Below are 24,931 nucleotides of genomic sequence, written 5' to 3'. Positions count from 1 at the left end.
AACTGGTTCTCTGCCCTAATTATTTCTTCCGACAACCAGTTCACCAAACTGATTTTATTTATTTATTTATTTATTTATTTATAAGCCAGAATTAAAAACATGAAATACAAATATTAAAAACAATTAAAATCTATATAAATTTGGCCCAAAATTTTAAAAAAAACCACAAACCAATTAAACATTTAAAAATTTAAAAAATTTCTTCTTAAGCCAGCCCGGCTTGCTGGAAAAAGTGGGTTTTAAGGGCACGGCGGAAGGCACCGAGGTCTTGGATTCTCCTTATCTCTGGGGGCAGCTGATTCCAGAGGGTGGGAGCCCCCACAGAGAAGGCCCTCCCCCTGGGGGTCACCAGCCTACATTGTTTGGCTGATGGCACCCTGAGGAGGCCCTCTCTGTGGGAGCGCACGGGTCGCTGGGAGGTCGTCGGTAGCAGCAGGCGGTCTCGAAGATAGCTAGGCCCTATGCCATGGAGCACTTTAAAGGTGATAACCAGCACCTTGAAGCGCACCCGGAAGACCACCAGGAGCCAGTGCAGCTCACGCAGGAGCCGTGTTACATGGGAGCGCCATGCTGCTCCCATCACTACCCGCACTGCTGCGTTCTGGACCAGCTGGAGCCTCCGGGTGCTCTTCAAGGGGAGCCCCATGTAGAGAGCATTGCAGTAGTCCAGGCGAGAGGTGACGAGGGCGTGAGTGACTGTGCACAGGGAATCCCGATCGAGAAAGGGCCGCAACTGGCGAATCAGGCGAACCTGACAAAAGGTCCCCCTGGCTACAGCCGTCAGATGTTCCTCCAAGGACAGCTGCATATCCAGGAGGACTCCCAGATTGCGAGCCCTCTCTGTGGGGGCCAATGACTCGCCCCCAATAGTCAGTGATGGAGTCAACTGACTATATCGGGATGCCGGGAGCCACAGCCACTCAGTCTTGGAAGGGTTGAGCTTGAGCCTGTTCCTCCCCATCCAGATCCGCACAGCCTCCAGGCACTGGGACATCACTTCAAGGGCATCATTGGGGTGGCCTGGGGTGGAGATGTACAGCTGGGTGTCATCAGCGTACTGGTGGTATCTCACCCCGAAGCCACGGATGATCTCGCCCAGCGGCTTCACATAAATGTTGAACAGAAGGGGCGAGAGGACCGATCCCTGCGGCACCCCACAGATGAGAGGCCTCGAGGTCGACCTCTGCCCCCCTGCCAACACAAACTGCGACCGGTCGGAGAGAAAGGAGGAGAACCACCGTAGGACGGTGCCCCCCACCCCTAACTCCTCTAGCCGGTGCAGCATGATACCATGGTCGATGGTATCAAAAGCCGCTGAGAGGTCTAACAGGACCAGAACAGAGGAGCAACCCCTGTCCCGAGCTCTCCAGAGATCATCAACCAACGCGACCAATGCCGTTTCTGTGCTGTGCCCAGACCTGAAACCCGACTGGAAAGTTAACAACCGGTTCTCCCGAAGTGGTGCGAACTGGCTGAATCCCACCACTGCCTTTCTTCTTAAGGGAATGACTGCAGTGGCTTAAGTTAGCAACACGGTTGTTAAAACGAATCTGACTTCCTCGTTGACTTTGCTTGGCAGGTCGCAAAAGGAGATCGCGTGACCCCAGGACGCTGCGACCGTCATAAACGTTGAGTCAGTTGCCAAGAGTCTGAATTTTGAATTAAAGGACCCTGGGGATGCTGCAACGGTCGTAAGTTTGAAAAGCGGACATAAGATACTGTTTCAGTGTTGTTGTAACTTGGGACAGTCACTAAATGAACTGCTGTAAGCTGAGGATCACCTTTGGATGGATACCAGTTGCCAAGAGCTTGAACTCTGATCATGTGACCATGGGGATGCTGCAACGGTCGTAAGTGCGAGGACTGGTCATAAGCCGCTATTTTTAGTGCCGATGCAATTTTGAACCAAAATTTCAACAAAACTTTATTAACTATATCTTCCGTTTGACTGGAACATTCTTTTTTAAAATTTGTCTCTAAATTTAAAAATATGATGTTTAACAGCCAATAAAATAAGAACAAAAAAAGTTAAAGATGCAGAAATATTTATCCTAATGAGGTTTTGCCTTTTTCCATTACTGTTTAATTCGGTTTATTAATAAACGTTATTTATTGCACTTTGCACAAATAGCAATAGCACTTACATCAGTGTTGGCTAACTTTTGCCGTCATGTGCCAAAAGGAGGGGGAGTGTGGGCGGGGTGTCGTGCATGCATGTGCCCAAACCCGTAAGTCAATGCCCCCCTGCGCCCCGCACATACATGTGCGACTCCCTGAGCTCCCCCTGCTTTTGGAACACGATGGCACACAGGCTTTCTGTTGTGGCCCGTTCGTGGCCTGTGCAGCTAATAGCTAATTCTGACAGTGAGGAGGCTGGTGTGGTGCTGCGCAAGCAGCCTGTGCAGCTGGCACTCGAGTCGGACAGTGAGGAGGCTGGAGAACATGTGGTGCCAGAGGCTGGGATTCAGCCAGGGCCTTCAGAACCTCCAGAAGTTCCCATAAGTGAAGAGGACGAAGAGGAGGAGCCTCTTCTCAATGCACGGGCGCGCAGAGCTGCCCAAAGGCAGGAGTGGCTCCTCAGGTCTCCTCGAGAGTAAGGCTTGGGGCTAATTGGCCACTCCCTTCGCCTATTTAAGGAGGAACGCCGACTGAAGCAATTTGCAGGGAACAACTTCCTTCACATACCTTCCTGTCTTGTCTTGCTTATCTTATCAGCTTCCTGCAAATTGCTTCTGGGCATTCTGCCAACCACAGTAAGCTTTCAGTTATTATTCTTTGAATTCTTGGCGGCTGTTAATGCAGTTAATTAACAGCCTTTGTTGTAAAAGGCTGATTTATTTATTAAACCAAGGTTTGAAAGGACTTTGTGTGTGCTGCGTTCTTTGGGGTCCGTAGCTGGGGCAGAACACTTTCTAGGAGCCTGGGGAGGGCGAAAATGGCCTTCCTCACTCCCCTGGAAGCCCTCCGGTGGCCGGAAACAACCCATTTCCCGACTTCCAGTGGGCCCGGAAGGCCCAAAAATCAGATGGCCGGTGTGCGCATGTGCGCTGGAGCTGAACTAGGGCAATGCTTGTGTGCCCACAGATATGGCTGTGCATGCCACCTGTGGCACACGTGCCATAGGTTCACTATCACGGACTTAGATGATCACATCTGGAACGCAGAGGGTGATAATACTAACTAAATGTATTTGTTAATGACGTGACCATAACCTTTCACAATGCAACACCCTTTTCTTCTTTTAAGAGAAAACTTCGCACTTGGCCAATAAATAATTCCAGTTCAAAAATTTTGCACGGATGTCCGGTTTAAATGTTGTCCCCAAAACTGGGCCTTAGCTTGGTGTCGAAGCCGATGAGTCCCCAAACACAAGGTGTGATACAAGAATATACTTTTATTTTGGTACCAAGATATAAGGAGCCTGGCTTGGAAAGCTGCCAAGGCCCCGATTGCAATCTTACAGCAATTCTGATAGTCAAAGGGTGAGTCCCATACAGTCTGTGGGAAGTGCACCCCAAAGGACAGTACCAGGAACCACTAAAGCAGTGCCAAAAGACTTAAGCCAGCCCTTCCCCTTTAAGAAAACCAAGAAGCACCAGCTGAAAGGAAAACTTGAGCAGCCTGCTAAGGACTGTTAAAAAAGTAATAAAAGCTGACTACAGAAACACTTAAGTAGAGCCGTTAAGATAAGGGGAATCAGGCTAAAAATAAACTGTCCAAGGTAAAGGGAAGCTCCCTTTTTCCTGCCTCCCTGACAGGATTAATTCCTAGGACAGGAAAAACAAAAGACCTAGGACGAAGATTAACCCAGGATAACAAAACCAGAAACACATCAAATTGCAGGAGTTTCAAGGGGGAATTAAGCATAAAGGGCTCAGATTCACACCCCCAACTTGCTTGCAAGCCAGGAACACTCTGGAGAGCTGTGTCCCTTTTTGCTTCTTGCCTTCCTACATTAAAAGAATTCCACTTTCTGGCAGCTGGCTTCTGCATCCATTTCTTCTCGGCGTCTGTGGTGTGTCCCAGCTGGGAACGAATCCCGGAGTTTTTCTTCCAACAAGAAACCCCTTTGCCCTTCCCCTAATAACGCATGCATAACATATAATATTGATTGGTTATCTGGATTACGCCCCCCCTAAAACTGTTAATGCTTGCTATGCAAAGTAGCTAAATGTCACGTCACCTGTCACTCACCCCAGGTCACGGGCGTCTTGCAAAATCTCCTAGTTTCATGTGCTATGTGGTTTTCGGGTTTGTCTTTTAAGCAAGCTATTCTTGTTTGGCTTAGTGGTTTGACAGGTAAGTTGTTTCTGTGACTGTGCAGCCCCCACCCCATTCCTCCCCCCTCCGTACTATTGCAGAGAAGAATAAAAAGAATAAAAGTCTTTGTCTCAATACTATATTGCAGAGAAGAGGAATAGAAGCAGTTCAATTGTTTGTTTTAAGGCAAAGAAATAAAGACAAGAGTAAATGTTTTTCAGAATTCATATTCCTTACTCACCTGTCCATTACACCCACACTTAGGGCCTATCTCCACATATGACCCTTCCTCTGAGAACCCCCCCCCCCGAGCATCATCTGTATATCATCATTCCATCAGTGGTGAAATCCAATTTTTTTTACTACCTGTTCTGTGGGCGTGGCTTGGTGGGCATGGCAGGGGAAAGATACTGCAAAATCCCCATTCCCTCCCCACTCCTGGGGGAAGGATATTGCAAAATCTCCATTCCTTCCCCACTCCTGGAGCCAGCCAGAGATGGTATTTGCTGATTCTCCGAACTGCTCAAAATTTCCACTACCGGTTCTCCAGAACCTGTCAGAACCTGCTGGATTTCACCCCTGCATTCCATCATCTGATCCTTCATAAACAGTCAAAACCCTACCAAGATTTCCATTCGTACATCACCCCACAAACAAACATATATTTCCAATATATTTAGACCCCTCCCCTTGGCCACAAACGTTGTATATATTTAGGAATATTCTCAGGGGTGAAATTCAGCTGGTTCTATCCGGCTCGGGCGAATCGGTAGCAGCAGCTGTGGGAGGCTCCACCCACCCGCACGGATGTTATGATGTTCCTTTTTTGCGACGATTTCAGCCCCTGCGCATGCAAAGGCTTTGCGCATATGCGGATGAAGGCGCATGCACATTTGCGAACGGGTAGGGAAGGTAAGTGAATTTCACCCCTGAATATACTGAATAATTTAAATACAGGTAGTCCTCGGTGTGAGATTAAATGGACTCCGGGGGATGGTAGAGGACAGGAAGGCCTGGAGGAACGTTGTCCATGGGGTCGCGATGGATCGGACACAACTTCGCGACTAACAACAAGTCCTCAACTTATGACCACAATTGTCTTCCAATATTTGAGGGGCTGCCACAGAGGAGGTCCACCTTTTCTCCAAAGCACCTGAAGGCAGGACAAGAAGCAACGGATGGAAACTAATCAAAGAGAGAAGCAACCTAGAAAGAAGGAGAAATTTCTTGACAATTTAATCAGTGGAACGTCGTATCTCCAGAAATTGGGGGTGCTCCATCACTTTTAAAAAGAGACTGAAGAGCCATTTCTCTCAAATGATATAGTTTGGACTAAAAAACCTCCAAGGTCTCTTCCAACTCTGTTCTTTTGTTTAATGAAGAGAAAGGCTAAGGTTGACAGTGTTATGTAAATAGGTTTGCTTGGCGGGAAGTTCGAATTAACTGACCCTCAGCTGATTGGCTGACCACCACAGCTGCAAGGTATATAAAGGGAGCTGGCTCCCTGGGTCAGCTGCTGGAGTCTCACTATACAATAAAGAGCTGTTGTCACGAACTACTCTGGCTTGCTGCGTCCTCATTCACCCAACTTAGCAGACATGATAGCAGTGTTCCAGTATTTGAGGGGCTGCCCCAAAGAAGAGAGGGTCAAGCTATTCTCCAAAGCCCCTGAAGGTAGGACAAGAAACAACGGATGGAAACTATTCAAGGAGAGAAGCAACCTGGAATTAAGGAGGAATTTCCTGACAGTTAGAACAATTAATCAGTGGAACGACCTGCCACCAGAAGTTGTGGATGCTCCAACACTGGAGGATTTTAAGAAGAGGTTGGACACCCATTTGTCTGAAATGGTATAGGGCCGTGATGGCGAACCTATGGCACACGTGCCGGAAGTGGCACATAGAGCATGGGCTCCCGTTTTTACACTCGGTGCCAAAAAGGTTTGCCAGCACTGGTTTAGGATTTCCTGCTTGAGCAGGGAGTTGGACTAAAAGACCTCAAAGGTCCGTGATGGCGAACCTATGGCACGCATGCCACAGGTGGCACGCGGAGCCATATTGTTGGGCACCCGAGCATTGCCCAAGCTCAGCTCCAGCATGCATGTGCGCACTGGCCAGCTGATTTTTGGGCTTTCTGGGCCCACTGGAAGTTGGCAAACGGGCTGTTTCCGGCCTCTGGAAGGCCTCCGGTAGGGTGGGGAAGGCCCCACTTTTGGCATGTGACAGCATGGTGGGCATGATAGGCCTGTTTTTTGCCCTCCCCAGGCTCCAGAGGCTTTCTAGGAGCCTGGGGAGGGCAAAAAACAGGCCTATCATACCCACCATGCTGTCACATGCCAAAAGTGGGGGGGGGGGGAGCATGGGATCGCACGTGCATGCATTGGGGGGGGGAGGCGCATAGAATTATGGGTGTGGGCATGCGTGCGCACATGACTCCCACGCACTTCCCCAGCCTTTGGCACGCAATGGCAAAAAGGTTAGCCATCACTGTCCAAGATCCTTGCCAACTCTGTGATTGTTATAATTAAAAGCCAGCAGCTTAATACACAAGATATGACACGAAAAACAGCCTGTAGGAACTTCACAATCCGAAGCCAAGTACAGAACCAACTCAGAATTTGGTTGGAGCCGAGGTGGCGCAGTGGTTAGGGTGCAGTACTGCAGCTACTTCAGCTGACTGCTAGTTCAGCAGATCAGCAGATCAAATCTCACCAGCTCAAGGTTGACTCAGCCTTCCATCCTTCCGAGGTGGGTACAATGAGGACCCAGATTGTTGGGGGCAATATGCTATTTAGTATACTGTCTTTGGTGTAAGCCGCCCAGAGTCCTTGGAGAGTGGGTGGCATAGAAATATGACTAATAAAATAAATAAAAATTTGGGGAGCTCCTTTGTCAAGGGAGACATAGCCTCAGACTGACTGTCCCTCACATTTTCACGTTTCTCAGAAGCTCATCGTAAGAGAAGAGGTGAAACGCGATGTACTCGTATTCCTTGGACTCTCCACACTCAAACAAGCAACCGAACGCGAGCGATTCCCCGTCTTCACAAACAGCCAAATCCGAGTACCCACTGGGTCCTTTATTTAAGACCCAAGGAGACGTCCACCTGCTCTGCTCCATTGGGGAAGGATTCAGGTAGATCCCCAGATCCATCCGCTTCGTCCTGCTGGTGGGATGGGAGAACATCAACCATGACTTAGGTGAAGCAGACGATGGAGACGCGTCCGTCTGAGATGTTGACTCGTTTACGTCCTTCTTTTGGCCCGGATCTGAGGGAAAGAAACTCACAACGCTTCCTTGACACCCAAAGGGCAGTTCACACAACTGTTTGCAAAGGGCGTGATCTGGAAACCGGTGTCCGTCGTCCACACTGTAGGCCTCGGCTCGGAATTTGTGCAAACTTCGGGCATTGCAATATAACACCTGCCTGTTGTCCTCGCAGGTCACCTCGGCCATCTGGCACTCGGTGGTCTTCAAGGCTTTGAGGAGCTCGCTCCGAGCCCAGGTTCGACCCCCGTCATCACTGTAGAAGCTGAAGCAATGGGGTTTGATCCACCACGGGAAGGAGTACCCAAACCACGCCTTGTGGACGTAGTAGGCGTAAGCTGGGATCACCAGGCGTCCCGAACTCAGCTGCACCCCGTGGCCTGGTCCCACGGCAAAGGTTGCCCACTTCTTCACCTCGTCGTCACCCATCACCCGCTCGGTCAGATCGGTCATTGAGCTCCAGGTGCGGCTGCCATCTTGGCTGGCGATGTAGCCCAGCCGGGCGGCGTTTCTCCCTGTCCTAATCTGATGCCATTCCGAAATGCCACCCTTGACGCAGATGAAGAAGAGGAAGATGACGTCGTTCTTCTCGTCGTAAACCGGGCACGGGTTCATGGTGCGATGGTTGGGCAGTCCAGCTGTCTTCAAAGGGACGAAAGGGCCCCACTAGGATAAAATAAGGGTCAAAAGAAGTCTGAATTAAGAACTGGGTATGTCTGGTCTAACGGAGAGAAGAATTAGCAAACTTCTAATATCTCAGGGGCTACCACAAAGAAGAGGTGTGTGTGTGTGTCAAGCTATTCTCCAAAGCACCTGAGGGCAGGAGAAGAAACTAATGGATGGAAACTAACCAAGGAGAGATTCAACCTAGAAATAAGGAGAAACAGTTAGAACAATTAACCGGTGGAACAGCTTACCACCAGAAGTTGTGGGTGCTCCATCACTGGAGGTTTTCAAGAAGAGATTGGACCATAATTCTTCTGAAGTGCTATAAGGTTTCCTGCCTGACCAGGAGGTTGGACTAGAAGACCTCCAAGGTCTCTTCCTCCGTGGTGCAGCGGACTAAAGTGCTGTTAAGTGCTAGCACTTAGCTGCCAGCTGCCTGCAATTAGTGCAAGCTCGAATCTCACCAGGCTCAAGGTTGACTCAGCCTTCCATCTTTCGAGGTAGGTAAATTGAGGACCCGGACTGTGGGGGCAATAACTCAACTTTGTATAGAACAACACCACTTGGGGGGGGCGAAAGCCCTAATAAGCAGGTATATACAAAAAACTATGCAGGCTATTGCTATAATGCATTGTAAGCCGCCCTGAGTCTATGGAGAAGGGCGGCATATAAATTGGACTAATAAATAAATAATAATAAATAACTCTTCCAACTCTGTTATTCTGTTATTTATCAAGGAAAGGTCCAAATCAGAATTCAAAAGAAATTTCCTGACAGTGAGAACAATTAACCCGTGGAACCACTTGCCACCAGGTTTAGGTTTAGGTTTATTTGATTTGTATACCGCCCTACTCCCGAAGGACTCAGGGCGGTGAACAGCCAACAATAAAATACATAAATACAAAAAATTTAAAAACCAGATAAAATCAAATTAAATCATTTTGGCCCAGACAGATTAAAACACCCCAATAATTTAAAAACAGATTAAAATTTACATATTTAAAAAGGGAAGAAAATTAGGCCAAGCCCGCCTGATGGAATAAAAAGGTCTTCACAGCACGGCGGAAGGAGCGCAGATCCGGGATCCTCCGTATCTCTGGGGGGAGCTCGTTCCAGATCGTAGGTGCCCCCACAGAGAAGGCTCTCCCCCTAGGGGCCGCCAGTCGACACTGTTTGGCTGATGGCACCCGGAGGAGTCCCTCTCTATGAGAGCGTACTGGCCGGTGGGAGGCTATTGGTGGTAGTAGGCGGTCCCGTAAATAACCAGGTCCTAAGCCATGGAGCGCTTTAAAGGTGGTGACCAAAACCTTGAAGCGCACCCGGAAGACCACCGGGAGCCAGTGCAGCTCGCGCAGGAGAGGTGTTACATGGGAGCGCCATGTCGCTCCCATTACCACCTGCACGGCCGCACTCTGCGCCAGTTGGAGCCTCCGGGTGCTCCTCAAGGGGAGCCCCATGTAGAGAACATTACAATAGTCCAGGCAGGAGGTGACGAGGGCATGAGTGACCGTGCGTAACGAGTCCCGATCCAGAAAGGGACGCAACTGGCGAATCAGGCGAACCTGATGGAAAATCCTCCCGGTCACGGCTGTCAAGTGCTCTTCTAAAGACAGCCGTGAGTCCAGGAGGACGCCCAAGTTGTGAGCCCTCTCCGTGGGGGCCAATGATTCGCCCCCAATAGTCAGTGATGGCGTCAACTGACTATATCGGGACGTCGGAAACCACAGCCACTCGGTCTTGGATGGGTTGAGCCTGAGCCTGTTCCTCCCCATCCAGATCCGTACGGCCTCCAGGCACCGGGACATCACTTCAAGGGCATCGTTGGGGTGATCCGGGGTGGAGATGTACAGCTGGGTGTCGTCAGCGTACTGATGGTACTCCACCCCGAAACCACGGATGATCTCGCCCAGCTTCACTACCAGAAGTAGTGAAAATGCTCTAACACTGGAAGTTTTTAAGAAGAGATTGGACAACCATTTGTCTGAAACAGGAGAAGGTTTCCTGCATTGAGCAGGGGGTTGGACTAGAAGACCCCTGAGGTCCCTCCCAGCTCTGTTATTCTGTATTCTGGAAAGTCCATTGATAAGGGCTTCTGAGTCTGGGCCCTTTAGAGCCTGAGGATAGGTTTCAGGGGGTCTGATATCTTGGATGGAGGGGAAAAGGGTTACAACTTTATTTCCATATATGTTTCTATCCCATATTCGTTGTTACTAAATACAAATAGTTCTCAACGTATGACCAACATTTTTGTTGTTAAGTGAGACATTTAAGTGAGGTTTGCTCCATTTTACGTCCTTTCTTGCCACTGTCGTTAAGTGAATCCATGCCCTGTTAACGTAGTAACAACGTGGTTGTTAAGAGAATCTGGCTTCCCCGTGCACTTTGCTTGTCCGTGGGTGACGCCAGATTTGCTTAACGCCTGCGGTGATTTCCTTAACGAAGCTAAAACAGGGCAAAGCTCACAATAACTGTCTTGCTTAGTAATGGAAATTTGGAGCTCAATTGTGGTCGTAAGTCGAGGGCTACCTGTGTCTATGACGAAGAAGGATGCTTTCTCTATAGATAAGTTATTTGGGTTTTGATGCTAGCACAGCGAAGTGCTAGAAAAGGTTATATTTTTAATTTTGGAGGCTAATGCGGTGGGAATGTGCGTGCCATTTATTTTTAGCTGAACTTGAAACACAATTCCACTCCCACACTCACCAGTGGCACAGTATTTGTGCCCTGCACACTCGGCTCGAAGGGAAGGTTACAATCTACCAATTTAATGATATTAAGATGTTGTATTAAGATGAACAGGTGAAAGAAACAATGATAGTATGGGCAAAGAATTTTGGCTATACAAGGCACATGACAAAAAAATAAGGGACATGGTGGCTCAGTGGTTAAGACACTGAGGTGGTCAATCGAAAGCTCGGCAGTTCAGCGGTTTGAATCCCTAGCGCTGCGTAACGGGGTGAGAGCTCCTGTTACTTGTCCCAGCTTCTGCCAACCTAGCAGTTTGAAAGCAGGTAAAAAATGCAAGTAGAAAAACAGGGACCACCTTTGGTGGGAAGGGAACAGCGTTCCGTGCGCCTTTGGCGTTTAGTCATGCCAGCCACATGACCACGGATACGCCTTCAGACAATGCTGGCTCTTCGGCTTTGAAACAGAGATGAGCACCGCCCCCTAGAGTCAGGAACGACTAGCACGTATGTGCGAGAGGAACCTTTACCTTAAATGGCAAAACATGAAAGGCGGCTGGATGATTTTGGGCCAATCACCAGGAGACAGTGAGTTCTAGTCCTGCCTTAGCCATGAAAGCCATCTGGGTGACTTTGAACTAATCACCAGGAGATGGTGAGTTCTAGTTCCACTTTAAGAATGAAAGCCAGCTGGGTGATTTTGGACTTCTCCCAAGTCTGGTGATTAGTTCAAAGTCACCCAGCTGATTTTCATGCTAAGGCAGGACTAGAACTCACAGTCTCCTAACTTAACTTAACACAGTCTCCTAACTTAACCTAATAGCAACGATTCCCTTAACTAACGGTGGCTTTCTGGCCATAAAACGGAGCAAAGCTCACTTAACAAATGTTTCCCTTAGCGACAGAAATTTTGGGCTCCATTGTGATCGTAGGTTGAGGACTACCTGTACAGATTTGGAAGGGCTACTTTTGGGGCTGCAGGGTTACCTTAACGGACAGGCCCTCTTTGAATCCACGTCGCATCACCAAACCCTTGGCGTGCTCGTCCCGGGGTGAGGAGCGCTCCTCCACAAAAGCCAGGAAGGTGGTCTCCACAGGCCTGTAGATCAGAGCAGGGATGCGGTAAGTGACGTCCCTTTTTTTGTTGAAGAGGAACATCTTCACGGAGTCTCCCGGAGTCTCAGCCATCATCTCTGGAGACCGGAACATTCCAGGAGGAAGAAAAAGTCATAAGTGCGAGGATCGGACGCAAATTGCTTTTTTTTTTTTTTTGGTGGGTCTCGCGGTAACTTTGAAGAGTCGCTAAACGGATTGGTTATAAGTCAAGGACTCTGCACACCTAAAAGATATAAACTGTGGATGCTTGTGATTTTTTTTTTAAAAAAAATCGAAATGCAAAATCACAAGACTGGTGAGCCTCCAGGGTGCAGAAGAGTTCGAAGCATGGAAGCAAAGAGTTGGAGGAAATCACTGGTCATGTCCAGTGAATTACTCTGGGCTTGTTTTAGAGCAGTTTTCTAAAGTTGGCAACTTTAAAATGGGTAGATTTTAAGCTCCCAGAATCCTGCAGCCAGAATGGCTGGACTAGAATCCCCCAACCACCATGGGTGAACTTCAACTCTCAGAATTCCACAGCCAGCATGGATGGACTTCAACTCCCAGAATTCCCCAGCCAGCATGGATGGACTTCAACTCCCAGAATTCCCCTAGGCAACACGGATAGAATAGAACAGAATAGTTTATTGGCCAAGTGTGATCAGACCAGGGATGAAATCCAGCAGGTTCTGACAGGTTCTGGAGAACCGGTAGCGGAAATTTTGAGAAGTTCGGAGAACCGGCAAATGTCACCTCTGGCTGGCCCCAGGAGTGGGGAGGGAATGGAGATTTTGCAGTATCCTTCCCCTGCCACGCCCACCAAGCCATGCCCACAGAACCGGTAGTAAAAAAATTTGGATTTCACCACTGGATCAGACACACAAGAAATTTGTCTCTGGTGCCCAGACTTTCAGGGTACGTACAAACAACAAAGTGATACGCCACAGATCCTAAATTTTAACGATACAGTCACAAATCCTAACATGCAAACAAAATGGATGAATCATAATACTATATCCATAGGAGAAGGTAGTAGGAAAGATGAGAAGATTGGGGGGAAAAAAAATGAGAATAGCAATATATGTAGTAGCTCTACTACATGGGTAAATACCTTTACCGCATCAGGGTTGTGTTCGACCGCGGGGAGGGGGGGGCAGAGTGGGTGTGGCCAGGGTGGGTATGGCCAGCTCGACATCTATGCCGGGGGCGCCTCTAGTGGCCCGAGAGCTCTGCCAGCGGAAACGGGCTCCCGAGCTCCGTTTCCGGCTGCGACGGCCTCCTGCAACCCTCTGCCAGCAAAAAAGGAGCTCAGGAGCCTGTTTTCGCTGGCAAAGGCACCATGCTGTTTCCAGGATGGCCCCGATCTAAGCACCTCACAGGCCAGATCCAGCCTGGGGGCCTGGAGTTTGAGATCCCTGCTCTATAATGGCATCCTGAGGTGAGGAGGTGAAACAGTTTATGTCCAGGATGCGAAGGGTCTGTAGATATTTCCTCAGCCCTCTTTTTGGCTCATGCATCATACAGCACTTAATTGTATTTTTCAGAGTATAAGACGCACCTACTTTTTTTGGTGAGGAAAAGAAGAAAAAGAAATCTGCCTCGGCCTCCCAGCAATTTACCTCCTTGCAGCAAACAGCCTGCTTTACTTTCATTTTCGTTTTCAGCATAGCTTGATTAGCACAAGGGGGAAAAAAAATCTGCCTCCCAGCAATTTACCTCCTTGCAGCAAGCAGCGGAGGCCCCCGCAGCAACAGGCCATGGCAATCCCAATGTCAACTTGCAAAGCTTTCAAGTTGCCATGAGCAGGAGGGAGGGAGAACTGATAGAGCTAATTGATTTCCCTAACGGAAGCTACATTCCATACATTCTTCCTGACCGCAGTCAGAAGGAGGGTGTTGGATTTCACAGCCAACCAAAGTGGTTAATCGGAGAATGTGATTTATGACATGGCCAGAGAGGAGGGGAGAGATAGGGTCATAGGGGAACGTAAATCTACGTGGGATTAGTTCTAAGTGGATGTGAAGTTTCCGAAAGATGCCCTAATTAATTCATGAGCCATGATCCAAACTTCAAAGGAAATACAGTCATTTATTAGGAGCAACATTCTGGCAATGCTCGGATGCAGTTAGGACTGATCCCACGTAGATTTACGTTCCCCTATGACCCTGTCTCTCTCCTCCTCCGTGGCCGTGTCATAAATCACATTCTCCAATTACCCACTTTGGCTGGCTGAAACAACTGAGAGTCAGGAGGCCGATCCAACGATCAACTTGTGCTAATCAGGCTGTGCTGAAGCTGAAACGGGCTCTTTCTTCTTTCTGCTTGCTGCAAGGAGGTAAATTGCTGGGAGGCAGAGGCCAAAGGGTGGGGGCCAGCGGGTGGGCGAGGCTACATTCGGTGTATAAGACGCACCCAAATTTTCACCCTCTTTTAGGGGGGAAAAAGGTGCATCTTATACTCTGAAAAATACGGGATCCTCAACGGAAGGCAGGATGGTTGCAATTGTTTTGTTTTTTGCTGGCAGAGGGTTGCAGGAGGCCGTCGCAGCCGGAAACGGAGCTCGGGAGCCCGTTTTCGCTGGCAAAGGCACCATGCTGTTTCCAGGATGGCCCCGATCTAAGCACCTCACAGGCCAGATCCAGCCTGCGGGTCTGGAGTTTTGTTTTGTTTTTTTTCTGCAGTCCTAACTATCCCTTGAAGTCTGTCTTTACTCTGGTTGCTGGGCCAAACCAGACGGTTTATTTAGGTGCAAATGACAGACTCACTAATTCCTCTGTAGAACTGTATTATCAACAAATTCCCCTTCGTTTTCCCACTAGTTTGTGCCAACACAATTCTGGCTGTGTAAAATTGACTCTGTTTAAAGTTAGATCGCTGGGTGGTGCCCACTCCCCAGCTGCTTCTGTCAACCTCCAGCCCTCCCTTGCCATGCCAGGGCTCCGAGCCTCCTTTCCACTGGGGAGGGAAGCCCACCCTTCGGCACCCCCTCCCCGACCCTTTTGGGGGGGTGCCACTCACCGCCTGGCAGCCGGGTGGGCGGCCTTGCAGGCAGGAAAGCTGCAAGGTCGCAAAGGCGAATCGGCCGGCCGAGGGAGCGTGGGGAGCGGCTGATCGGGACGCCCCCCCTCCTCTCCGAAGCTGGGATCCAAATGCGGAGGGTCCCAGCCAGGCTGGGGCGTTGCAAAAGGCTCCGAAAATGCTGCCAAGTCACGAGGTGCTCGCGGGCGCCCCCGGCACGGCGCTGGCCACGGCGCAGCGATCGGGTTGCAGAAGGTCAAGGCTTCCCTCGGAGCGCACCGCACCGCCCCTCCCCTCCCTTAGGCCACGCCCATTTAACCCTTTCTCTCCCTCGGGAACCGGGAACGCGCTTTCTGCCCTTCATCCATCCAGGGGGGCCTCGATTTACGACCTACATTTCTGTTGCTAAGCGAGACATGGGTTAAAAGAGGGTTTTGCTCCATTTTACGCACCTTCCTTGCCACGTTTGTGAAGGGGATCATCTTTTTGAACGGATTGACAAGAGTTGGAAGAAGGGACCTCGTACTGTAGGTCATCTAGTCCAACCCCCCCCAAATCATTGATAAGTTTAATAACACCGTCGTTAAGTGAATCCAGCTTTCCCATTGACTTGGCTCGTCAGAAGATCGCAAAAGGGGATCACGTGAACCCGGGATGCTGCAACCATCATAACTATGAGTCAGTTGCCAAGCTTCTCAATTTGGATCACGTGACCGTGGGGATGCTGTGACGGTCGTAAGTGTGAAAAACGGCCATAAGTCACTTTTTTCAGTGCCGTTGCAAACCGTCACTAAGTGAACGGTTGTAAGTCAAGGACTACCTGTACGTGGCATTGAAAAGGCAGACAGAGAGCAGGCTGGAGGAAAGCATTTTCACATAGAGGTAGTCCTCGAGTTACAACAGTTCATTTAGTGACCGCTCAAAGTTACGACAGCACTAAAAATAGTGACTGTGAAACTGATTTTCACACTTACGACCATTGCAGCCTCTCCATGGTCCCGTGATCCAAATTCAGACACTTGGCAACTGACTCGTATTTATGACAGTCGCAGTGTCCCCTTTTGCGACCTCTTGATCAGCCAAGTCAATGGGGAAGCCAGATTCATTTAACGACCCTGTTACTAACTGAACAACCGCAGTGATTGACTTAACGACTGCGGACAGAAAGATGGTAAAAATGTGGGCGAAACTCACTTAACGACTGTCTTGCTTAGCAATGGAAATTTTGCGCTCAATTGTGGGCGTACGTCGAGGACTAGCTGCAAACCCCTTGTGACCATCAAAATGTATATTTTCAGCTCATTCAACTCATTCCAGCATCCTTGCATGGAAGTGTGTAAAAGTGTGTGCAAATCCTTGTGCCGGGGAAACCAATAAGGGCTGGATGTGGCATTTGCACTGTTTCTTGCACAGGAAAATGGGTTTGAGATGTCAGGATAGCCCTGCCTCAGTTTCCCAGTTGTTATCTCCTGGTTAATCCCTCTTTCCATGGTTGGCCGGGGAATTCTGGGAATTGAAGTCCATTAAGTTGCTAAGCCAGTGTTTCTCAACCTTGGTAGCTTGAAGATGGGTGGACTTCAACTCCCAGAATCCCCCAGCCCAGTGTTTCTCAACCTTGGAAGCTTGAAGATGGGTGGACTTCAACTCCCAGAATCCCCCAGCCCAGTGTTTCTCAACCTTGGAAGCTTGAAGATGGGTGGACTTCAACTCCCAGAATCCCCCAGCCCAGTGTTTCTCAACCTTGGAAGCTTGAAGATGGGTGGACTTCAACTCCCAGAATCCCCTAGCCCAGTGTTTCTCAACCTTGGTAGCTTGAAGATGGGTGGACTTCAACTCCCAGAATCCCCCAGCCCAGTGTTTCTCAACCTTGGAAGCTTGAAGATGGGTGGACTTCAACTCCCAGAATCCCCTAGCCCAGTGTTTCTCAACCTTGGAAGCTTGAAGATGGGTGGACTTCAACTCCCAGAATCCCCTAGCCCAGTGTTTCTCAACCTTGGAAGCTTGAAGATGGGTGGACTTCAACTCCCAGAATCCCCTAGCCCAGTGTTTCTCAACCTTGGAAGCTTGAAGATGGGTGGACTTCAACTCCCAGAATCCCCTAGCCCAGTGTTTCTCAACCTTGGAAGCTTGAAGATGGGTGGACTTCAACTCCCAGAATCCCCCAGCCCAGTGTTTCTCAACCTTGGAAGCTTGAAGATGGGTGGACTTCAACTCCCAGAATCCCCTAGCCCAGTGTTTCTCAACCTTGGAAGCTTGAAGATGGGTGGACTTCAACTCCCAGAATCCCCTAGCCCAGTGTTTCTCAACCTTGGAAGCTTGAAGATGGGTGGACTTCAACTCCCAGAATCCCCCAGCCCAGTGTTTCTCAACCTTGGAAGCTGGCTGGGGGATTCTGGGAGTTGAAGTCCACCCACTGTGCTAAGCTCTGCATTCAACCCTAAACGAGCACGATCCAACATGCTGAGAAGAGGAAAGAGAAACCAAGATTGAAACTAACCAGGTTTAGCATGATGGTACAGAGGCAGCCTTGAGAAAACACAGCAATCCGTCGCACCCGGTCACGTGCTGCGCGTTGCAGCGGAGTGTGCGACTTCCTTGTGTGTTGGGTGTACACCACCTGCAACCTCCCGCCCCCCCCCCCCGTCTCCATTCTGCACGCTCATCCGGACGGGTGGCACGAGGGTCCAGCCAGCCAGCCGCTCCCAGCCCACAAATGGAAGAGAAATGACACCAGAGACGCCATTCAAGAGAAGCCGAAAACGTTTCTCGGATTAATAAACTAGAATAATTTATTTGACAAAAACCACACGAAACGGTCACAGAAAAGGAACAGAAGCCAAGCTGAGGACAGGGTGAAGGGACCACGCGTGGCTGGGTTAGATGGACGTAGTGCGGGACCGGTGGGCGTGCAGATCTTGTCCCCACCTGCCGAGAAAGGGGGAGGGGCTATATTGGACCCCTATTTGATCCCATGATCAGCCGGGGGGTGGGGTGGGGGGGTTCAGTGGGGAGCCCCAAATATCTACCCAGCTTGGGAAGAGAGCACAGCTCAACGAGCCCAGTGCCACACACAAGACTGGGGAAAAAAAAGTGAATATAGGTAGTCCTTGATTTACGACCATAATTGAACCCAACGTTTAAGCGTATATTTCCCCCCGTTTTACGATCTTTCTTGCCAACGTTGTTAAGTGCATCGCTGCAGCTCTTGAGTTAGTCACATGGTTGTTAAGTGAATCCAGCCTCCCCCTCGGCTTTGCTCATCAGAAGGACCCTGGGACGCTGCGCCCGTCATAAACATGAACCAGTGGCCGAGACTCTGGATTTTGATCATGTAACCGCGGGGGGGGGGGGCTGCAAACGGTCGTTAAGTGTGAAAAACGGCCACGAGTTGCTTTTTTTCCCAGTGCCGTTGTAACTTGGAAGAGTCACTAAACAAATTGCTGTAATTCGAGGACTACCTATATATTCAGAACTGAGGCTCTTATCGGGATAACTTTCAAACCCCGAGTAAATAATGTAGTTCTCATTTTACAATGGTTCGTCTAGTGACTAAATCAGTGTTTCTCAACCTTGGTAGCTTGAAGATGGGTGGACTTCAACTCCCAGAATCCCCCAGCCAGCGCTGCTCTTCCACTCCAATTCTGGGAGTGGAAGTCCTCCAGCAAACCTGGCTGGGGAATTCTGGGAGTGGAAGTCCTCCAGCCAAGCTGGCCTAGGGAATTCTGGTAGTTGAAGTCTTCCAGCTTTGCTGGCCTGGGGAATTCTGGGAGTGGAAGTCCTCCAGCAAAGCTGGCTGGGGAATTCTGGGAGTTGAAGTCTTCCAGCTTTGCTGGCCTGGGGAATTCTGGGAGTGGAAGTCCTCCAGCTTTGCTGGCCTAGGGAATTCTGGTAGTTGAAGTCTTCCAGCTTTGCTGGCCTGGGGAATTCTGGGAGTGGAAGTCCTCCAGCTTTGCTGGCCTGGGGAATTCTGGGAGTGGAAGTCCACAAGTCTTAAAGTGCCCAAGGTTGGACATCCGTGTCCTGGAAGATCTGTACGAAGGGATCGCCTGGGGAGCTTAACTGGACACCCAGTTTTGCACAAAATTATGTGGGTTTGTGTGTATATGTTTTACTTTTCTTCCGTCATGTTCTCATCATAGGCTAAAAGATAAACACAGGTAGTCCTCAACTTACAACCGTTCGTTTAAGGACCGTTCGAAGTTACAACGGCACTGAAAAAAGTGACTTATGACCGTTTTTTAGAGTTACGACCTTGGCAGCATTCCCCATGATCAGGTGATCAAAATTCAGATGCTTTGGCAATTGACTCGTATTTATGACCGTTGCTTTTGACCAGCAAAGTTCTGATTCACTTAACAACCGTGTTAATAACTTAGCAACTGCGGTGATTCACTTAATAACTGTGGCAAGAAATGTCGTAAAATGGGGCAACATTCACTTAACAAATCTCTCAATTAACAGAAATACTGGGCTCAACTGTGGTCGTAAGGGGAGGATTACCTTTTCTATATTTCCTTCTCTTTTGTCATGTTCTCACCACATGCTAAAAAATAAACACAGGCAGTCCTCAACCTACAACCATTCGTTTAGTGACCGTTCGAAGTTACAACAGCACAGAAAAAAAAGTGACTTATGACCACTTTTCACACTTACGACCGTTGCAGCCTCCCTCTGGTCACGTGATCAAAATCAGATGCTCGGCAACTGACCCATACTTATGGCAGTCGCAGTGTCCTGGCGTCACGTGATCCCTTTTTGCGACCATCTGACAAGCAAAGTCAATCAGGGGAAGCCTGATTCACTTAACACCGTGTTTGTAACTGAACAACTGCGGTGATTCACTTAACAACAGTGGCAAGAAAGGTCGTTAAATGGGGCAAAACTCACTTAACAACTGTCTCATGGAAACAACTTAGCCATGGAGATTTTGGTCTCCGTTATGGTCGTAAATCAAGGACCACCTGTGCTCTGCCAAGAAAATCCGGAGTGGATGGGGACGACTGGAATTGTGCAATCCACACCCTTGTTACACATGGGGAAAAGCAGGAAGGGGTGGGAGGGGGGCACATGTGTGAGTCGAGAAAGAGAGTGAGAAATGTGGCTGGGGGGTTGTGCTTAGTTGTGTCCTGGCTTTCGCAAATAGGTATGTGGTGTGAACCTGCCAGCCAGGAAGTCAGGTGTGTTAGGCATGGGTCTCCAACCTTGGGCACTTTAAGACTTGTGGACTTCAACTCCCAGAATTCCTCAGCCAGCTTGGCTGGAGGACTTCAACTCCCAGAATTCCCCAGCCAGCTTTGCTGGAGGACTTCAACTCCCAGAATTCCCCAGCCAGCTTGGCTGGAGGACTTCAACTCCCAGAATTCCTTAGCCAGCTTGGCTGGAGGACTTCAACTCCCAGAATTCCCCGGACTTCAACTCCCAGACTTCCTCAGCCAGGTTTCCTGGAGGACTTCAACTCCCAGAATTCCCCAGCCAGCTTGGCTGGAGGACTTCAACTCCCAGAATTCCTCAGCCAGCTTGGCTGGAGGACTTCAACTCCCAGAATTGGAGTGGAAGAGCAGCGCTGGCTGGGGGATTCTGGGAGTTGAAGTCCACCCATCTTCAAGCTACCAAGGTTGAGAAACACTGGGCTAGGGGATTCTGGGAGTTGAAGTCCACCCATCTTCAAGCTTCCAAGGTTGAGAAACACTGGGCTAGAGAATTCTGGGAGTTGAAGTCCACCCATCTTCAAGCTACCAAGGTTGAGAAACACTGATTTAGTCCCTAAACGAACCATTGTAAAATGAGAACTACATTATTTACTTGTGGTTTGAAAGTTATCCCGATAAGAGCCTCAGTTCTGAATATATTGGAAGACTTCAACTCCCAGAATTCCCCAGCCAGCTTGGCTGGAGGACTTCAACTCCCAGAATTCCCCAGCCAGCTGGGTGGGGAATTCTGGGAGTTGAAGTCCACAAGTCTTAAAGTGGCCAAGGTTGGAGACCCCTGTGTAAGGGAAGAGGCTGTGAGATGGTGCCACGTGGCCAGGAACGTGGCACCTGGTCCTGGGGGAGCAGAAGGTGAAGAGGGAGACTTCAAAATCGGATGTCAGCCAGCCTGCGGGATGAACAGAACTGGAGGAGCAGCTGCAAGTAGTCCTTGACTTACAACAGTTCATTTAGCGACCGTTTGAAGTTACAACAGCATTGAAAAAAGTGACTGGTGACCATCTTTCATACTTTCATTGCCGCTTCCCCGGGGTCATGTGATCAAAATTCAGATGCTTGGCTACTGACTCGTATTTATGACGGTCGCAGTGATCCCCTTTTGCGACATTCTGACGAGCAAAGTCAAGGGGGAAGCCAGATTCACTTAACAACCGTGTGACTGACTTAACAGCTGCAGTGATTCACTTAACAACTGCGGCAAGGAATGTTGTAAAACGGGGCAAAATTCACTTAACGTCTCGCTTAGCAATAGAAATGTTGGGCTCAAGTTGTGGTCGCAAGGCGAGGACTACCTGTAACTGAGTGGATCTACATTTTTTTAAAGTGGGATCCAAAAGTTCCCCAAGGAAAGGATGAAGAAATTCCTTCTGGTTGGCCTCTCCTAGCAGCCGGTCCCGAGTTCGGGTTTTACGAAGGAGGAGGAAAGCTCGCTCTGCTGCATCCAGGCTTCCCTCCCACGTAAATCAGAGACGTGTCACCAATAAAGGGGAATATTTGCAGCTCAGGATTGAAACGAGGAGTCCTCGGTGCTCTCTGAGTTTGGTTGTTTTCTTGCAGACGTTTCATGACCCAACTAGGTAACATTATCAGTGCTAAAAGAGAGAGGGGTATGTGAGTGGAAGCGAAGGAGAAGGGGAGGAGGAAGAGGAGGACTGGGGGGGTCCTTGGGCTCTCTGAACTTTGTGGTTTTCTTGCAGACGTTTCACGACCCAACTAGATAACACCATCAGTACATTCTCATCTACTGGTACCTTAATGGCACTGATGATGTTACCTAATGTGGTCACGAAACGTCTGAAAGAAAACCACCAAGCTCTGAAAGCACCAAGGACTTCACAAGAAACCAACACTCCCACCAATGCTGATTATGCAAGTCATGGTAGATAAACGGAGAGCAAACCCCACTCCCTTCCAGCACTGATGATGTTACCTAGTTGGGTCACCAAACGTCTGCAAGAAAGCAACCAAGCTCAGAGAGCATCAAGGATTACCTACGTTATTATATATTCTGTTTACATTTGTTTTTCTCCCATTGGGAAAACAGAATAACAGAGTTGGAAGGGACCTTGGAGGTCTTCTAGTCCAACCCCCTTCTTAGGCGGAGAACCCTACAGGATTCAGCAGTCCTCCTCCTCCCTCTCTCCCTTCCTCCTCCTCCCAAGCCCCATTCCCTTCTGGCACTGATGATGTTAGCTAGTTGGGTCATGAAACGTTTGCAAGAAAACTACCAAGCTCAGAGAGCACCAAGGACCCTACAGTCCATCTCCTCCTCCTCCTCCTCCTCCTCCTCCTCCTCCTCCTCCTCCTCCTCCTCCTCCTCCTCCTCCTCCTCCAACTCTGCTCTTTACTAACACTGATGATGTTAGCTAGTTGGGTCATGAAACGTTTGCAAGAAAACTACCAAGCTCAGAGAGCACTAAGGATCCCATAGTCCTCCTCCTCCCTTCTTGCACTGATAATGTTCCCTAGTTGGGTCACGAGACGTCTGCATGAAAACAATCAAGCTCAGAGAGCACCAAGGACACCCCCGAGTCCTGATACAATCACCCCCTCCCAGCACACACAGACACACATGCACGCCCACACATGCCCTAAGCGTGGCTCAAACAACGCAGCTCCCTTCTTAGACCCCCGTCCTCAATATTCAGACCGGACGACGGCCTAGCTTTTGCAGGAGGGTGGATTGCATTCCCCACCCCCCCCTTTTTGCAGGCTCCCAGTCAACGTTTTAAAAACAACGCAACTTCAAAAAACTGATAGAAAAGAGTAGGGGGGAGTGCTGGGAGGCTCGGAGTGGAAACGGAGGAGGAAGGCAGGCAGTTTATCTGTCGTTCAGCTGCGGCGAGTTGGTCCCGTCGGCCTCCTCTTCCTCGTCCTTCATGCATTTGAGTCTCTGGCGGGCGAAATCTTCGAAGACGATGTCATCGTCACTGCGGCACAAAGAGGACAAGAGGGAAAAATGGGTCAGGGGGCTCATCAACAGCGGGCAGGGAAGGCGAGGGGGAAACTCAGCCGGATGCTGATCGTTCTGCATCCAGAGCCGTTTCCCATTCCAGCTAGTCCTCGACACACAACGTTCCATTTAGCGACCGTTCGAAGTTACAACAACGCCGGAAAAAAGTAGCGGAGGACTGTTTTTTCACAGTGGAAAGAAGCAGGCGAAAACTTGATAGTTGGTTTTTCCCAATACAGGTAGTTCTCGACTTACACCAGTTCGTTTAGTGACCATTCAGTTACTGGTACTGGAAGATGCTGTCATGTCCGTCCCCCCACCCCCAGCCCTTCTTTTCATTAAACTAGACGTACCCAGTTCCTGCAACCGTTCTTCATATCTTGTAAGTTGAGGACTGCCTGTTTAAGGCAGAGTGGCTGGGCTACAGGCAAAGGAGCCAGGTTTCCCACGAGGAGCTCTTCCGAACACACACACAAAGTCACAAACACACACACAACACACACACACACACACACAAATTTGACTTACTTCGTGTCAAGTTCTATGAGATTGGTGTCGATAGGAGCTTCATTTTCGGGCACTGAAAACAAGAAAGAAAGCCAATTACCGTATTTTTCAGAGTATAAGATGCACCTTAGTTTTTGGGGAGGAAAATAAGGAAAAAGCTGATTGGCGGGTGGATCGGCCTCCAGGAATACCCCCAATCAGCTGCTCCCAGAAGTGAATTTTAGCAACAGCTTTGTTGGTTGTGAGCTCTGTGCCTTGCTTTTTTTTCTGCCTCTGAAAGCCTCCGAAACAGAGCTTCAGAAAAAAAGGCTTTTTTTCCCTGAAGCTCTGTTTGGAGGCTTTTTTTCTGAAGCTTCTTTCAGAGGCTTTTTTTCTGAAGGACTATCTGTACTCTGTTCAATCTCCTTTCTTTGGTATTGGTATGTAGATTAACCTCTTCCGATCTGTTGGTTATTGTGTCATTCTCCAGATTTGTTAGCATAGTTTGGTTAGAACCTTTACTGAGTCTTCTTTTGTTGCTTGTCATATTATTTTAGATAAAAGCCTTTCAGAGGCTTTTTTTCTGAACTGTTTGGAGGCTTTTTTTCTGAAGCTCTGTTTGGAGGCTTTTTTTCTGAAGCTTCGTTTCTGAGGCTTTTTTTGTGAAGCTTCTTTCAGAGGCTTCTTTCAGCCTCTGAAATTTCCGTTTGCGAAGCTGGGCGGGGCTACATTCGGAGTATAAGACGCACCCAGATTTTCACCCTCTTTTTGGGGGGAAAAAGGTGCGTCTTATACTCCGAAAAATACTGTAATCCAGTTTCCTTGGACAGCGGGCGTAATTCCTCCCCCCCCCAGCCGACTTGATTCTGCAACTAGCCAGCCCTCTCAAGACAGCAGTCCTCATGAAGGTCCTTTCGGGAGGATGCTAATCTGCCTCCTGCCCAAATCAGCCCCGCACGGACAAACTCACCCTCTCGGTGCAACAACTCTTCCTTGGGTTTGGGATGCATCAGGGTGAACGGCAGCTCCACAGCTACGTCGCTGGAAAGAAAGACGGAAAGTGAGGCACCCATTTTTGAGTATGGCCGGCACCGGCCTCCTCCTTCTGGGGATGCCCTCTTTTCATGACCTGGAGCTGCTGTGGAGTGTGCCTGATTAAGATTCCCTAAACTGGGTTTATGGGGAGCCAGGTTAATGCCAGTTTCCGGCAAGGCATTCAAAGAAACCCATTTTTTAAGGGAGGAAAACTTGGCCTTCTTGCTGAGAATTGTGTGAGATTCTGACATGTTTTCTCAA

General features: G+C 49.2%; 2 protein-coding genes across 3 annotated transcripts in view; both read right to left on the bottom strand.

Annotated features, from left to right (window-relative positions):
• Window positions 1–3,374: 3,374 nt before the first annotated feature.
• On the bottom strand, window positions 3,375–15,245 carry NEU3 (neuraminidase 3). The gene is made up of 3 exons (XM_034435870.3): window positions 14,990–15,245; window positions 11,864–12,069; window positions 3,375–8,192 (listed from the first exon to the last, which is right to left on the bottom strand). The coding sequence occupies exons 2-3, from the start codon at window positions 12,065–12,067 to the stop codon at window positions 7,185–7,187; spliced, it is 1,212 nt and encodes a 403-aa protein (XP_034291761.1). The 5' UTR covers window positions 12,068–12,069; window positions 14,990–15,245; the 3' UTR covers window positions 3,375–7,184.
• Window positions 15,246–22,468: 7,223 nt separating this feature from the next.
• The window catches only part of ARRB1 (arrestin beta 1), a 74,600-nt gene continuing 72,137 nt past the window's right edge, over window positions 22,469–24,931 (bottom strand). The window contains exons 13-15 of one of the 2 annotated variants that reach the window (XM_087895716.1): window positions 24,606–24,676; window positions 23,678–23,729; window positions 22,469–23,126 (exon numbers count right to left, since the gene is read on the bottom strand). In XM_087895716.1, coding sequence (XP_087751842.1) covers window positions 23,018–23,126; window positions 23,678–23,729; window positions 24,606–24,676 — 232 coding nt within the window. In that variant the 3' untranslated portion in view covers window positions 22,469–23,017. The remainder of the gene's footprint in view (window positions 23,127–23,677; window positions 23,730–24,605; window positions 24,677–24,931) is intronic. The other variant, XM_087895715.1, reaches the window with a different exon arrangement.

This window comes from Pantherophis guttatus, chromosome 5 (assembly GCF_059756535.1).
Source record: "Pantherophis guttatus breed Tessera chromosome 5, ASM5975653v1, whole genome shotgun sequence".
NCBI lineage: Eukaryota > Metazoa > Chordata > Lepidosauria > Squamata > Colubridae > Pantherophis > Pantherophis guttatus.
Note: the sequence above shows the minus strand (reverse complement) of the source record. Positions and strands in the feature narration are given on the sequence as shown.

What these genes read in the sequence shown, in the direction of transcription:
- NEU3 (XM_034435870.3), bottom strand. Translation starts at nt 12,067, where the DNA reads ATGATGGCTGAGACTCCGGGAGACTCCGTGAAGATGTTCCTCTTCAAC. An exon ending in AAGAGGGCCTGTCCGTTAAG is followed by an intron (nt 8,193 to 11,863) that starts GTAACCCTGCAG and finishes ATTTTATCCTAG; the next exon opens with TGGGGCCCTTTCGTCCCTTT.